The sequence below is a fragment of the Talpa europaea genome (assembly GCF_964194135.1).
Source record: "Talpa europaea genome assembly, chromosome: X".
Taxonomy (NCBI): domain Eukaryota; kingdom Metazoa; phylum Chordata; class Mammalia; order Eulipotyphla; family Talpidae; genus Talpa; species Talpa europaea.
The window spans coordinates 67,920,554-67,936,934 of NC_140081.1; the positions used below are offsets into that span (position 1 = coordinate 67,920,554).

Genomic DNA, 16,381 nt, shown 5'->3' on the forward strand with positions numbered 1-16,381 from the left:
ATTTCCAAGGATATGTGAATGGAAAAATGAGTCTTAGGGTCAAAACCTCCATGAAGAAGAATAAGAAAGCAAGATAGACTAGAGATGCCAAGAGGAGCTCAAGAAAGCAGTGGAGCCCTGGGAGTTAAATGTGTGGGGAAGAATTTTTTATTAGACTGTCATTGCTGCTTCAGAATCATACTGTTTTAATGGAGAGGAGGAATAGGAAAAATTATCCTGAATTCAAGCCAGGTAACCAAACGGTAGCCAGCCTAAATTTGGGTGGCAATACCAACCTCAAAAGAGATGAGGCAGTGCCTGCAGAAGAAATGGCACAAGCATCCCCTCTAAGATGTTCTAGCCAATAGATCCCAGGAAAGGGGGGTGGTCATCCCAATATTGCTGCCTTACCTAGATAGATGCAAGTCTCTAAAGACCTGAGTTGGCTCACTGTATGTGGCCCAGGTGCTCAACATTGGGAGAGACAGGTGCACCTGCCTGATAACTGTATGCAAGGCTAGCCTCATTAACCCTCAAATGTGTTATCTGTGCAGGAAGCAAGAGTCTTGCTCAGGCCAGGGCAGCCAGCCTCCCTCGGGTGCAGTTCTGCAGCAGGCCACCCCTCAAGGGTTTTGCACAACTCAGTGAAGCTTGGAAAATAACCAACTTCACTGTACTCTTGCCAACAGAGTGTAGGCTGAGACTGGCACCCATGCCAAAGGGAGCCCCAGCTTTGAAATTTTGGCAAGCTGCTGCTCTCTCTTTTCCTGCTGCCCATTACCTTATGGTGTGTTTCTCACCAGCTGCCTTTCAGCTTTTCTCCTCTGGAAGGCTGCAATCTCCACTGGATGCAGACCATGGCCCACTTGCCTGCAGAGCAGGGAAGATACAAAAGTGGTTAATGAAGAGAATGCACAGAGCACAGCACAGGAAGACTCTAAGTGTGAGCTCCACTTACCCATCTTTGCCCATTGGTGGGGGCGTGGGAAGGGGTTTCGTGAAGCCTTTTTTTCCAACCAGCCAGAAGGTCTCCTCTGTTCCTTTGCCCTTATTATAGAAAATATGGAAGATCTTAACACATTAGAGCCAATTTTCCTAAGGAAGTCCTCTGGTCAATAGGGCACAAGCACTCAGTCTGGTTCAGGAACCGCCCTTGCTTTCCCCCATCACCTCTCCTGGAGTCTCCCGCCTGCACAGCTCCTCTGCCATAAGTACCTGAGGCTCAGGCAAGCTCCATAAACTGCCACAGCAGCTAGATGAAAAATGAACACCATTTCAAGCTGTCATCCAGATGTTTTGTCGGCCTGCCATCACACAGCTCCGTCCTTGGGAATGTGCGCGTGTTTTGGCTCCATAGCAACCAAACATCTGGATGCTCAAGTGAAGATTTTGAAGATCATTCTTGCCCTGATCTTTTGACATTGGACAACCTATTGTCTTTGGTACCTAGAGTACATATATTCAGAGTCTACCTCTGTCCACACCCCACCATCCAACAGTTAGCAAAAAGCCCCCAGAGGGAATAGACATTTAGAAGGCAGGCTGTGTAACTTTGTTTATAAGCCCTAGGCATCCTGGCTGTTTAGAGAGGTCTGCAGTATTCTTTTCTTCCTTCCAAGTGATTCTTACAGGTAGAGAGAGACTCCAGGGAGGCCTCCATCCACAGCCTGGTTAGTTCTTTGTCAAAAACCATAGGTTTGAGAAGTGAAAGGGAATATAAACTCAAGCTGGTCATCCCAGACCCTGAGTGATGATCTCAAATGTGTCAAATTTTCTGCCTCTGCTCCACCTTCCCCTTATTCCAATAAACCCACTTCTCAATATGTTTCTCTCCACTCCTTTCCATTCTTTTTTCTCTGTCCCCTCTTTCCTCCAATCCCTAAAAAATGGTGTTTACTGAGATTAAGAAAAGTAATGGGATATATTTCCAACTCATTAATCTGAAATATGGTCTCACTCTTAGCAGATCTCATTTGTAACAGTTCTAAATTGTTTAACTTAGAAATTCCAATTAGGTTTGCCCCTTTAAATATCACATCCTTTGTTCTCTATTTTACATCACATATATTCATTCCTTAACAATAATGACACCAACCATAATAATAATTAGCACATTTAATTAGAGAATCTCAAAGCACTTTGCAAATATGTGGTTCAAGGCTCTGAATAAGCCCTCCATGAGGCAAGCAGGAAAAGAATACCAAACAGCACCAACCTTCATTAACTGGCAACCAAATCACTCTAAACCTCAAATAATTGGACTGTTTGGGGCCACTCTGCTTTCAGAAGAAGTGAACAAGTTGAAACTAAACTCGCATCATTCTTTCTACATTTATATCACCCTTGTTGTCCAAGGGCTTGAAATGAAGGCGGCTCTGTCCTTAAATTGTTCACGGTGTCATTAAAGAAAAAAACTACCAGGGCCTCCCCGGTGGCGCAGCAGTTGAGCGCTGGGTTGCGAAGCTGCCCGCAGCCTCTGCAGCGCCGGTTCCATCCCCGGCTGCTCCCCGGCCACTGGAGGAGGGTCCCACATGGCGCGCAGACCTCTCCTGCCGCCCGCTGCTCCCCTCAGCAGTGTACTTCGGTGCTTCTGCCTGCTCTGCTCCCCGCTCTGGCTCTGGTGAATTCTCTCACCCTCCCGTGCTTCTGACTATCCAGTGCTTGCATAAATAAATAAATAAATCTTTAAGGAAAAAATAAATAAATAAATAAATGAAGCACGAGAAATCTTAAAAAAAAAAAAAAAACTACCATGGCCCGTGTTGGGCTGTAACACATTAAGTCCAATTCTTCTGTTTCCAAGTTCTTTCTCCCCTTCACATCACCTGGTGTAGTGTCTTGTACATTAACGGTTGCTCAGTAAATAATCAGAATATTCCATTAAGTTAAACTCGCAACCCCGGAGCTCTTGGAAGAGTCCAGCTGCTATTGATCTCACATAGGTAAAACACTCTTAAAACTTAACTTTGAGGACCTCAACACCCAGTCATATTTAACTGCATGACTTGACATCTAGAGGCTATCAATTCCCAAGGGAGGTTTGTCGATGCCAGGATTGTCCGGATATTTGGGTGAGTCTTGGGACACACTCAGATGCCAAAAGTAATGGTTGCAAAAGATGGTGAGAGTATGTTACAGACTCGGGCAAGCTTCCAAGTCAGAGAATGCAGGGGAGCTCCAGGGGCTCTCTGAGGTTTTGGAGCCCATCCAGGAGATTTCTTAGAATCCTAGTTCTCTGTTTACCCACCCTACTTCCAAAATTCTGTGGAAGGGGGTAGGGGGAAAATATGCAACTACCAAAGCCTAAACTCTTGGGCTCCATATCTATCCCTAGGCAATCCCAAAGACAACCCCCCCACCTCAATAATAGCATCTGACTTTAACCTGACACTTTTAAGATGCTTTGAAATCTCCTCTCTGATTTAATCCTCACAAAAGCTCTGGAAAGTAGGCTTATTATTAATCTCATTCTGCAAATAGGGACACTGAGGTTCATGGAGAATAAATGACTTGTCAATAAGCAGGGATAGCTGGGACTTGAACTCAACTCTACTAGACTCCAAATTTTAAATGGTGTTCCCTCTATGCCATATAACTTTTCCAACACTGTGGAGTGAAGGGGCAGATCTAGAGGCCAAGAAGCAACTGTTGGGAATTTTAAAGCTTGTGATTAATGAGATTACTGATAATAGCAGGTCAGAAGAGGCCTCTATGTGGAGAAATGGACGCTTAGGGAGGATGAAGTTACTTGTCCAATGTCACACATTAAGTTACTGATGGGGCAAGTATTACAGACCAGACCTTCTGACCTTCATATCTGTCACTACAACCTTATTACTTCTTTGCTCAATTGTTGGTGTGTGCTTGTGTGCATACACATGAATGCACATACGTACATGTGTGCACATGTGCTTGCTTCTGTGTTTGTAGAGATTGGAAGTACAGGTGGAAGAGGTTGGTGGAAAAGGAGAAATCACAAATAAAACAGGACCACAGCTTAGAGGTCTGAGAACTAAGTACTATTGAGCCCCAGAATTCAGAAGCAAAGTCAGAAAATGTCCACCTCTGGCAAGAGGTGACTGAGAACAACCATTTGGAAAGTCTTTTCAGAATGTAAGGCCTTGGAAAATACAACCTACAAACCTAGATATATACAAAGCCTCAACGAGGTGCTTCAAGTGTCAAGAAAACAGTAACCAAAATATAGCCCTGCTAAGAGAAGAGATAATAAAATGACTTATAACTAGCCTGACAGGAAACAAATATTGAAAAAGCAGAATTGGCCAGTTAAGCACTGATGGTTTACATCAGTGTGGTACAAGACGGAGTGTGCAGTCGGCAGTGGGACAGCTCTCCAGAGAAGCTGAGTTTCTCACTTCGGTGTAAGCCCTCCCCCCAAGCTAACTCAGCTTCCTCCTCTGGGTCTCTTTCTTTGTACTCCTTACCCACCCACTTACCAACTGCTCTACGCCCTCTTCTCTCACCCGATCCAATCCATGTCTTCAATGTCATGAAGGGAAACATGACTCCAGTGAAGGAGCTGTGATAGAGGGAAGAGCATTGGTACTGAATCCAGGCCTTGCCCAAGAGAAGAGGCACTCATGAATTTCAAACATCTGCCCTCTGGAAGGAGAGGATGCTCTTAGCTGACAGCTTTGAAATCACACCTGGGTGACCCTCAAATATGGTCCTTCCACCCCACGTATTGGAAATAACTCTTGCTTTCCAGCAGCACAGGATAATGGAGGGATGGAAATGTGAATCAGAATTTCTAGTGTGTCGATGATTCATTCTTATTTGGGATATATTGCATGCCCCCAAGGGACAAGGAATATCCGGTCCTCTAGTCCCTGCTATGTATTAGCCAATCAGTGACTCTGGTGGGGAGCTGTGGGTTCAGGAACAAAAGGATGCCCCTTTTCCTTTCTTTGGGCCTTCTTGTTCCTTCTCATTGCTTCTCCCTTCTCTCTGGAGACCCCTCTCCTCTTCCCTCTTAATCTCTCTTCTCCTGTACCACCCCCAAAACCACTGGCCTGACATGGTCTCAGGGGAAGCCTCTCCGGGCTCTTTCTCCAACTTTCTGTAGTGTGTTTCCAGATTCCCTGGAGTGGGGGAAACCGTGAAGCTGCAAAGGATTCCTTTGAAGTAGTCCTGCTTTTGTACTTGAAACACCCAAAGATGTGATTGTTCCTGATTGGAATTTGGGGAACAATAAAGACCATGGGGGTAGTTATTTTTCCTTTTCAATTTCAAAAGTGGCACCTCTTCAGCTCTTCAGCTATTAAAATGAAGGAATCTGTGCCCAGAAGTAGAGAAAGGAAAGTGCTTCAGGAAACCAAGCCGCCTTTGTCTGCCTCTGCTGAGAAATGACAGAACGTAGAGAGGAATCACAAAAGCCTTTGGGTGATTTGACTCACTGCCCAAGTGATATTCCCACCCCCATCATCTCGTGAGCTCTCTGCAGAGGTGGAAAAGGACCCTCAGTCCCCTCGTCAGTGATTTAACCCACCTGATGATGATATTAAGAACCTGTTAGACCGAACATTTTAGGACTAGTCAGAAAAGGAAGCAATCAGCTAGAATCAGGCCTTCTACCCTTTAACTCCTGAAATCCTTTTCACATGTACATCGCCACCATTTGGACAAGGTATGGCAATGACAGAAGCAAACTGCATCCCGCAGTGTCTGAGTTTATTTTGCCTGAGGAAAGAATTCTCATGCCTGGCGCTATCGTGGTGTGTGTGGTGTTGTTGGGAAGACTGGCTTCCTGAGTTTCATCCTGATTCTATCAATTGATTGTGTGGCCCTGAGGAAATCACTTCACCTCTCTGGGTTTGGGTTCTTCATCTGAAAATGAGGAAGTTAGATTATCAGATCTCTAGAGTGTCTTACAAGTGGGACCCCCAGGAGCCCTGGGATCACCCAGAGGAAGATGAAAATAATCAGATGGAAATGACAAAAAGAAATAAAGGAAAAGGAAAATCATTCTAATCCTGAATCACAGATCAAGAGATAGCCCTAACAGAGAGGAAAGTGCTAGAAAATGTCTGTCTTTTGTATACCTGACTGTATTCCTCCTGGTTTCAGGGGAAAGATATAACGCTCCTCTGTAAACAGAAGGGTGATGACATGGATGAAAAAGCAGAGAGGATGGCCACTAGGCGGGCAAATAGAAAACTCACCGAGACTGCATCTTATTGAACAATGTCTGGCACTGCCAAACATTAAACAAAATGGAAGTCAGAAATGTAAATAATACTGCAGCTTGTTAGGAAGCCAAATTCTGGACAGTTCTTTGAGAAACTATCCAGGAGCTTTACCAATTCTCTTCACAATAGCAATATTTTTTTAAGATTTATTTATTTTTATACAAGAACTGGGGTATAGGCCAGAGTTGTGGAAGGTAAGAGGATTCACCAGAGACAGAGTGGGGAGCAGAACAGGCAGACGGACCAAAATACACTGCTGAGGGGAGCAGTGGGCACAACAGGAGAGGTCTGCCGTGCCATGTGGGTTTCTCCCTGGCCGGTTGGTAATTGAACCTGTGCTGTAGGGGCTGCGGACAGCCCCACAGCGCTGCACTCAACCCACTGTGCCACTGGGGAGGCCAGCAATATTTTTTTTTGAGGAGGGGGTTCAGTACTGACTTTTTTTTTCATTTTAAATAATTGAATTTTTTTTACTATATATTTTTTCATCATTCTTCATTTTTATACAATGTATGCTTTCTCATCTCGGTTTTAATCCCTGTGAAATTCCCACCACAAATTCACCCATGAACCATCACCATAGTCCCTTGTGCTCTTCCCACCCCTGTTTTGATCCCTCTGCCCACTCCCCTCCCTTGCCCTGTAGAACGTCTCTGGTAATAATTGAATCTTTTCTTTTTAAATTTTCTGGTGAAGTACGATTATTTTACATCTTTGTTGATATTTTGACATTGTAGGATTTCTCCCCTCAGGTGTGGTCACCGTAGCTCTCCCACCACCAAAGCACCCATAATCCTCCACACTAGAGTTGCCATACTTTAAAGAGGGTAAGGTGGTGGCAAAAAGGAACAATCTTTCTGGCAAAAAGGAACAATCTTTCAGGAACCATAAAAGGAGTTGAAAATTCTGCCCAGACAACCAGGTAAACTCTTTCAGCAGACCATGACCTCTCCAGGAGCAGGTGTGTCCGAGTGGTTTGGTTCAAAAGACAAAAGGACATTATACCTTGAGTTCTGTCCTTCCTCGAAGCTCCACTTCATAGCCCTCACTGAGAGCCTGAAGAATCGTCACGGTGCTGTGACTGACATGAATGCGATAAGCTATAAAAGAAAGAGGCATGACTTTGGAGTCTTCCAGGGAAAATCAGTGAGGAAATATTAATGCAATATACGTCCCCACTTCTAAATGAATTAAACCCAACAAAGACCTGAGAGAAAGCCTTAGCTAGAGTTTCAGGGGAGGAGGAGGGAGAGTGATGACCTTCCTCACCAGGCCCAAATAAGGCGTCAGCTGTAGCACCTATCAGCCTCCTAGACAGGATCTCAGATGAAAGGCCATGCAATAGAAAGGTGTTAATTTAACTCGGGGGTTGAGATGGAGAAACCAGCAACCACCACTGTGCTCTCAGCTGAGACGTGACCTCTTCTAAGGGAACTTAGGTTTCAGCAGCTTCTCTCACAGGCTGTTGCTAGGGCTGAACTTCCGAGCTTTAACTTAAGAGACAAAAGGGTATCTTTTCTATATACGTCTATACAAGTCCTTTTCAATATTATACTTGAAATAAAACATCAGTGGGAAATGTCCCAAGACCCCTATCAAAGATTGTGCTGCACTTCTAGCTATGAACACACCTGACTGCATTATTTTCCAACTAATGATCACAACCTGGGACAAGAGCTTTACATGGGGCACTAGGATTTATAATTTTATTTAGTATCTGAGTTTAACTCTTTGGTAAAGAACAGTCATTTGTTAGTTGAAGTAAGATCCTGGACCTTTCTGAAAACTATCATCCTATGAAGAAAGACCTTGTTCAAGTTGAGTTCAATTAAAGTCCAGACTAGTTCTCACACAGTTGAGAAAGTGACTCTTTTAGCCACTGAGGACAACCTAAGCAGGAAGGTATGACTGCAAGAAATTTCTGCTGTGTGTGTTCACAAAAGGCTGTTCCTTCTCCTGTTGTTATGTCTTCCCTACCCAAAGCCTCTGCTCGAAAATAGTTGTCCTGTTCTTAACAGGCACACACTCAGCCAGTGTGTCCCTACCCAGCCTTATATGTGCTATTCCACTTGCATCTGGTTGTCAAGGAAACTTTCAGTAGAGTAATCCTACTGGTGGAAAATACACAGCTCAAAAGAGGCACACCCAGCCTGTTTTGTGCAAGGAGGATCTCTCCATGACTGGGTCACCAGTCACTAGTATTCCCAATTCAACTGGGCAGAAAGGAGATATTGATGTAATTGATTTTTTAACAGACCTGTGACATGTCCTGCTCTCATCATATTCAACATGAGGTGAGAGGCTACCCTGTGCAGATTTTCAATCAGATGTTGAATTTAATGCCATTTCTGGCCACAGTCATTATTTTCCAGAAAACCACAGTCACCAGTTCCTTTAGTGCAGAGATTACATGTATATGCTTCTTTATAACCCTCACAATACCTTCCTTGCATAGTCAGTGCTGAATAAACTACCTGCTGTGCATGATTCACTCCATTTTCTTCCTCCTAGCTGATCACTGGACAAGGTGCTGCCTAAATCTGAAAATTCACTTTCTGTTCTCAGCTTTGTATTTCCAACATATAACGTGTGGCATTTCCCTGGTGCCGACCAGAAATATGACTTCAGTCTTCTACAAGCTTACATCAGTCCTGCGTACTGTGCCAAATCTGCATTGCGGTTCCATGATCAATTTCACTCCATCTTGGGTTGCACTTCAAGAGCACAGTCATATGCATTCAGCGTCCCTTGTTGACTACTTCCATGGCCTCTGCCATGTCTGCGGAGTTCGAAGACTTTCCCAGATGTCAGAAAATTTATTCTGACAACAGCTTCTAAGTTCCATCCTGCCTCCTTAATCATGGCTGCACAGGATAGATTGACTAAGACTGGACCCATTGTGCAAGCCTGTTTCTGCACATGAGTGATGAGGAGTGGGGTCAGACAGGGCACCACCCACTGTGATATAGGCCACCATATCATCAGGGACTAGTTTGAGTATATTGCTAAAGTTTGGGAAGAGCTTATCTTGCCTTGGAGCTGCCAAAGCCAGGGCCGCTAAGGACTTAAGTCTTTTTTTAATATAAAATTCAGGAAAACTATATATAGACTCTAATGTTATTCTCTAAGCTTTTTCTTTTCTAGCACAAAAAAAATTGCTTTGCTCAACCACGATATAGGTAAAAGGCACATTGTGGTTCTCACAGTGCCTTAGTAGTGGTAGTAAAAACTATGAGAGAGCTGCCAGCAACAGACAAGTGGCATGTGGTTTTGTACAATGCTTTCTCAAAGAAGGGGGAAGAAATGGTGTCTTTGATACCAAGCTTGTTTTGATAGAAACTGAGGGTTTTATATACAGGCAGGGTGCAATTAATTATTTCAGAATCCCAAGCCCTTTAGGTTGAGGGATTATTTCTGCCTAAGTTAGAGGGGGCTGTTCAATGAAGGCAGGACTCCTGAGGTCCTAACTAGTTCAAAAAGGGGAATAGAGTACCAAAAACCATAGGTTGGGAGGCAGCTGGCTTTGGGTGTGACTCCACAAACGAGTTGAAAAACTAAAAATGTCAGTCCCTTATTTCTTTATCCCCAAATCTTATAGTCAATTTTTTCCTGTACCCAAAGGATTTTTTTTTTTTAGTTGTTTTGATCAAATCGACCGTTTCAGTGTGTCACTTAGCTACAGCTTCATTGCTACAAGAAAGGTGCATGTTCAATCCAACATCACCCCCTACTGGTTTGCCATTAGAGACCAGGAAAAACCTGTGTTAGATCTCCCCAATCTCCTCAAATTATCTCTTCTCTTTCTTTGAAATATTAAAATATCAAGAAGCCTGCTCTCTTTCCCCTTGCTCAGGAAAGAATCATTTTCCCAACAGTAGGAAGTTACCATCCTATAGGTCCTTCTACAGTTACTCACGTAATCCTGTTGATTCCATTCGAGAAGCTGTATTCACCGTGTCTCCAAACAAGCAGTACCTGGGCATGGTGAGGCCCACCACTCCAGCAACAACCGGTCCTATAGAGTAGCAGGGGGTTGGGATTATTGTCAACAGGTATGCATGCAACACTAAGAGACAAGCACTGCCCAGGGAAAGAATGTAGCTGCATGAAAGAATAAAGTTGCCCACAATAGCTCTGGGAATCTGAAGGAAGTCTTATAATGAGTAATGTACTCTTTTTCCTACAAGAAAACAAGTGTATAATGATGCAGACAGACATGACTACCCTTCTGATTTATACCTTTGTTCCAAGTAACAGTTACACCCAAGATGCTTATTATCTGTCAACAGGGACAAATAAGCATCAAACCCAAACCAGAAAGGCCTGGGAAGGGAGTCAGGTTCCAAACATATTTGTTGCAAAGAAAAATGTGGCTCTTTTTTTGTGCCCTCGGGTTGGAAAGAGGGGACTCATATGGCTATCTGTCTCTCAAACTGTGTCTATCAAGAGAATTATTGAGAAGACAGTTGGAAAATCCGAAAACAAGTAGAGTGGACTTGCAATCATTTGTGTTAGAGGCATGAAAGCTCAGTTATACATAGACAATAAGAATATTTTCCATTTTCTCTTAGAACAGATTTTTTTTTCTTATATTTTATTATGGCTGGCTATGTTAGGTGTTTAGAGGTGACAGTGATTGAAAGAAACTTCAGCAACCATACTGAAAACCTACTTCAAGGGTATCTAGAAAGTTCTCCACCTTCACTTTTCTGGTCTCTGCTCTGTGCGTATGTTACAATTTGTCAGCATTATTTTTTTTTTTGCTGTTTCCCAAGTTAGAGAAAGTAATTAAGTGTTTTGCTGCAAAAAGTGCTCTGCCAAGAATAAAAATAACTACGAAAGTTATGTTTCTCATTTTAATTCACTTCTCATTCACAGAAGCATTCATTTAGCACTGAGATAGGCACCAAAGGGAATAAAAATAAATGTAACACATCGTCTCAGTTCTCTAGGAGCTTATAGTTTAATTGAAGAGAAAATACTACCAAGCGGGAAGCAATTAAGCAACAACCTGAGACAACGCATGGCTGAGATGAGATAAATGGCACAGGCAGAAGTACTATAATTGTTTAGAAAATGAAGGGGGGTTGCTTATTACAATCTTGTTCAGTCATGAAGGGGCCAATAGAGGAGGTTGGATTTGATTTGGATTCTGATAGTTGGGGTAGGATTTGCAAAGCAGAAAAGGGACCTGAATCAAAGGTTTATGGTTGTGAATGAGCACGGAATTTGGGGAAGCTCTTAGAAAAAAGCAGACTGCCTAGTTTAGGTGGCTGTGGACAGACCGGAGACAAGTTTTGATATTGAGGTGCACAAGAGAGAGGACCTTGAACCACTAGATAATTTTTAGCAAAGAATTACCTGATTAAACTATTTTTTTTTCTCAGCACGGTGTATAGAATACGTTGGATGGGAGAAAGGAAAAACTGTTAGGGGGCCACTGTATTAATCTCAGCACAAAGGAGTGAGTACTAGAAAGAAGGTGATCATGGAAGAGGGACAAAGGGTGAACAAACAGATTTTTTTTTTGACTGACTGATGACGAGGAAACTGTCACGGATTTATGAGTTTCTGCTGGTTTATGGAAAAAAGATGATGAAGATTTAGATAATGTTGAATTTCACATAATGGATGAGTCACCCAAGAAAAGGTTCTGGGGGAATGGTTAGAGATGTGAAAATGAAGCACACATGAGAGATAAGGACTTTTCTTTAAAAAAAGAAAATCCTGAAAATCTATGATGTGCTTAGCATTCAGGATACAACCATGAATAAACTATGGTTCCTGCCATCAAGAATCTCGGAGTCTAATGGAGAGACAGAAAAACAAACATAAATTAAGCTGATGATGAAGAGAAGGATGAGTGGAAAGAAACAAGAGTGGAAACAAGATGTTATTACAATGATCCAGGCAGGAGATGCTGGGGGTCTACACTTCAGTAGTTAAAGTTAAGAAGAGGCAAGACAGATTCAAGAAATATTTATTAAACTGATAAGAACAGATCTGTACTTGATATTAGCCAAGAGGCCAAATAGAAAATGTGTTTGTATTTACATTTGAGGGTAAGCATTGATGTGTAACATCTCTTTTGGTTATACGATAGAAAAACATTAATTAATTCAGTGGAAACATACCTCTTTACGAATATATTAATAATAGAGATTGGATAATGAATTACCTCAAAATCATTATACTTTGTGCTGTCTGTTCCTTTATGTCTCATATTCAACTGAACTTTAAGGGAATGCAGTACTTTAATCTTAACTCTGCCAATATATTTACTTAGAGGCCTCTTGCCATTTTTGTCTCTTATGAAATTTTCGTTGCCAAGAAAGGTAGGACTGCTTTTTGTTCTTCCAGATTGAGTTGGTGGAGTGTATTCTTGGATATCAAAATATTTATGTAGCTTTGGAATGTTGAAATGGTAGATATTCATGGTGTGTAAAACAGCTTGATATATCACTATAGTTTAATTACATTAAAATGGATGCTTAGTTGTATATATGCAAGACCTAGAAGGGCATATCAAACTAAATTGCTTATAATTATGGATGACTTTGTTCTTTGCTTCTTGTGTTCTTCAGTTTCCCATTATGCACATTAATTTTTTTAATTAATGTTATTTTAAACACCTGCAAGGAAAAAGAAATATTTAATAGGTAACATGTAATTACCAACTTAGTAACTGGTTGAATTGGGAAGGTCAGGGATAAGGAAGAGTCAAGGAGGATGACTCCAGAGAGTAACTGGAATAACCAGGTGAATGATGGTACCATCAACTGGAATATAGAATATTTTCAGTTATTCTGCAATTGGAAAAGGAGGAAGTTTATGTAGGAAGAAAATAATTCTGTTTTGGATATGTTGAGTGTGAAGTTAGTGTGGAACATTCAATTGGAAATGTCAGCATCAAGTTTGATATAGAAAACCAAATCTTAAGGGAAAAGATGTGTGTAATAGTAGAGTTGGAAATCATTGACATACAAAAGGTGGCTACCCAAGTGTAGGTAAGAGGAGAAAAGCAGTGGACGAAGGACAAAACCCTGGAGAATTCTGATGTTCAAGGGAGGATAGAGACAGATTGGGATTATCACACAATGCTAGAAAAAGAAAGCCAAGTTGGAGTGGGTTGAGAAATGAATTAGCAATCAGGATGTGAGGAGCTTTAAACTGAGAGTTTTACATAAAATGTAGGAGCAATCACAGTTACAGAGCAGGAAGAATAAGAGAAGTAGTGAATTAAATGGAGAAGTATTGAGAGAGTGAGAAATATGTTGCAAAAGCCAATTGAGGAAAGTTTTCAGGAGGATTGCTAAGAATATCAAGTGCTCTGAGAGATAAGAACAAACTGGTAAAGCACTGGAAGAAGTGGTAAGGATTGAAGACAGACTGCAAAGGGACTAAAGAAGGAGTGGATGGGGAACAAATGGTACAGTGAGTATCAGTCAAATTTCTTTTAAGAAATTTGGTCACTACTAATCTACTTTCTGTTTGGGTACCAGAGGTGGGGGAGAGTGAGTGAAATGGGTGAAGGGGAGTAAGAGGCACCAGCTTCCTGTTACCAAATAAATAAGTCAAAGTGATGTAAAATACAGAATGGGAGTTATAATCAATAACATGGTGTTGTCATTTTGAAAAGTGCTAAGAAAAGATCGTGAACAGACTTGTGATCATTTTGTAATGTATACAAATGCTGAATGATTAGGTTGTACACCTGAAACTAAAATGATGTATGTCAATCATATTACAACTTTAAAAAAGAAATTTGGTAGGAAATGAATGAAAGGCAAGGGGAAAGAAAAAGTCACCTAAGAGGAAAGCAGCAATAAGGAGGAGACTGGGTAGGGGAGGGAGAGTGTTGGGAGGTGAGATATCTGCTTTATCAAGGGAGATATCTGTCGAGATACCTGTGAATGTGTGAAGGATAAAATGAAGAGGTGATGGATCCTACAGATATTCAAGTAAGAGTGGAGCCGTGTGGAATTGAAAATCAGGGGGTGAAATTTTAACTAATTAAATAAATCCTTCTAGGGCCTCCCCGGTGGCGCAGCGGTTGAGCGCTGGGTTGCGAAACTGCGCGCGGCCTCTGCGGCGCCGGTTCGATCTCCGGCTGCTCCCCGGCCACCGGAGGAGGGTCCCACATGGCGCGCAGACCTCTCCTGCCGCCCGCTGCTCCCCTCAGCAGTGTACTTCGGTCCTTCTGCCTGCTCTGCTCCCCGCTCTGGCTCTGGTGAATTCTCTCACCCTCCCGCGCTTCTGACTGTACCCAGTGCATGTATAAACAAAACAAACAAACAAACCAGCAAACAAATAAATAAAGCATGCCTCTATAAAAAAATAAAAAAAAAAAAAAAAAAAAAAGCATTTAAAAAAAAAAATAAATAAATAAATAAATCCTTCTAAATACAGCATACGCTTATTCATTTTGCAGCTCAGTCAAATGTGGAAATGTTAGCTCTAACACCATGAATAGGCTGAAAAGTTTGGGCACTATTGAGGGGAAAATTTCCCCCTACACCTCTTGATTCCTTTAGCTACTGTAATAATTTAGTTAACATCAGACAGATTAACAGGAGAGAAAACAATTTAATCTGTGGTAAGGAGGTCCCCACAATGACATGAGAGGTCCAGCAGCCATTTGTGGTATATATGCCATCCTGACCAAAGAAGACGTGGGTAGAGGTGGGACTTCAAAGGGAAGGACGGCCACTCACAGGAAGATGGAAAGAGCAAATATTTGATAAATAAATGTTTGCAGTGCCATGCAGAAACAATGGGACCCAGGGAAGAATTATAATAGATTTTGCTAAATTCCTCCCAGTTCACTGTACATAGCTCGTGGTTATACCTTAGCTATTCCTTCCTGAATGTTCCTCTATTGAAATTCTTTTAGGCAGTTAAGCTCTTTTTGAGTCTTTTGCAACTTAATTGTCTTCAGCTACAAATAATCTGCATGCCAACGTGGAACACCGTGTGATGGCCTACCCTGAATCTCATCAGTACCTAGAACAAGAAGTGATACCCACTGCGGTAGTTCAAGCACTGAGAAGAAAGTAAACTTGGGTAGGTACAAAGGAATTATGGGGCATGAGACTCCTGAATAATCCAGTTGCCATTAATCAGGCAAGAGCTACCCTGGCCCCCTTCTCCAGTCTCTCCTTGAGGCAGGTGGGATGTCTTTTTGCTTTCATTGGTTGTTTTTACCTGAGTGCAGGCCTATTCGAATCCGGACTGGCACCTCTGGCATGTGCCGCATCTTGAAGGTGCCCACGGAACTCAGGATATCTAGGGCCATGTTGGCGATCTCAGCTGCATGCCTGCTGCCATTCCTCTTAGGGAGGCCTGAGGCCACCATGTAAGCATCTCCAATTGTCTCTACCTGGGAATCAAAGGAAATGGAATTTACAAGCAAGTAACTTCTTTGTGTTTGTTTGTTTTTTCATAGACCTTAAGGGGCAAGGTGGAGGCTGGTGCTGTGCATTTGTGAAGTGAGGAAGAGAGGGAGGCTGTCAGTGGGTCACTGGCCTGGCTGCACATTAGAATCAGTTAAGGAGCTTTTGTTCTTGTTCTGTAGTCACCCCCCCACCCCCCCACCCACGCCCATTCTTTTTATTTTTAATTGAGGCAACATTGATTTACAACACTGTACATGATTCAGGAGAAAAGGTTTCACATCTCCTCAGTGGTAGGTCATCGCACCACCCCCACCATCCAAGCACCCATAATCCGAACCATAGACCACTGGGCCTCTCCCCACTTTACTGATCTACACCCAGAGATTCTGAAATGTGTCGCTATTTTGCAGGATCCTGGCTGGCCCTAGAAAAATATCAGGCTTCAAGTAATTCCTAGGAAAAGGAAAGGGAAAATTTCTGGAAATGTGCCTAGGATGTCCACAGGGGAGCACTTTAGGAGAAGGTGCCTATGATATGCCCCCCAGTGAGCATTTCTCTAGATCATTTCACGCAAATGAGCTAGAACAGCCTTAAGGCGAGTATAGGAAAAGGGAAATGAAAGAGGTGGAAGTGTCTGTCCCTTCTGCATTGCCTTGCTAATAGGAGCTGTTAATTTTGCAGGCCCACTGGGTATGAGGACTGAGACTTTTACCACCAACTCTTCTCCAACTGCTACCCTATGAGACAGTACTTTACAGGTAAAGAAAATGAAAACACAAAAGAGTTGGGTGACTCACC

The 16,381-nt window shown here is 42.5% G+C and overlaps 1 protein-coding gene across 1 annotated transcript in view; it reads right to left on the reverse strand.

Annotated features, from left to right (window-relative positions):
- Positions 1–761: 761 nt before the first annotated feature.
- Positions 762–16,381, reverse strand: part of GUCY2F (guanylate cyclase 2F, retinal) — a gene marked incomplete at both ends in the record, with an annotated part of 89,814 nt that continues 74,194 nt past the window's right edge. The window contains 5 exons of the mRNA XM_084258079.1: positions 762–849; positions 938–1,026; positions 7,194–7,288; positions 10,105–10,203; positions 15,393–15,567. Coding sequence (XP_084114205.1) covers positions 762–849; positions 938–1,026; positions 7,194–7,288; positions 10,105–10,203; positions 15,393–15,567 — 546 coding nt within the window. The remainder of the gene's footprint in view (positions 850–937; positions 1,027–7,193; positions 7,289–10,104; positions 10,204–15,392; positions 15,568–16,381) is intronic.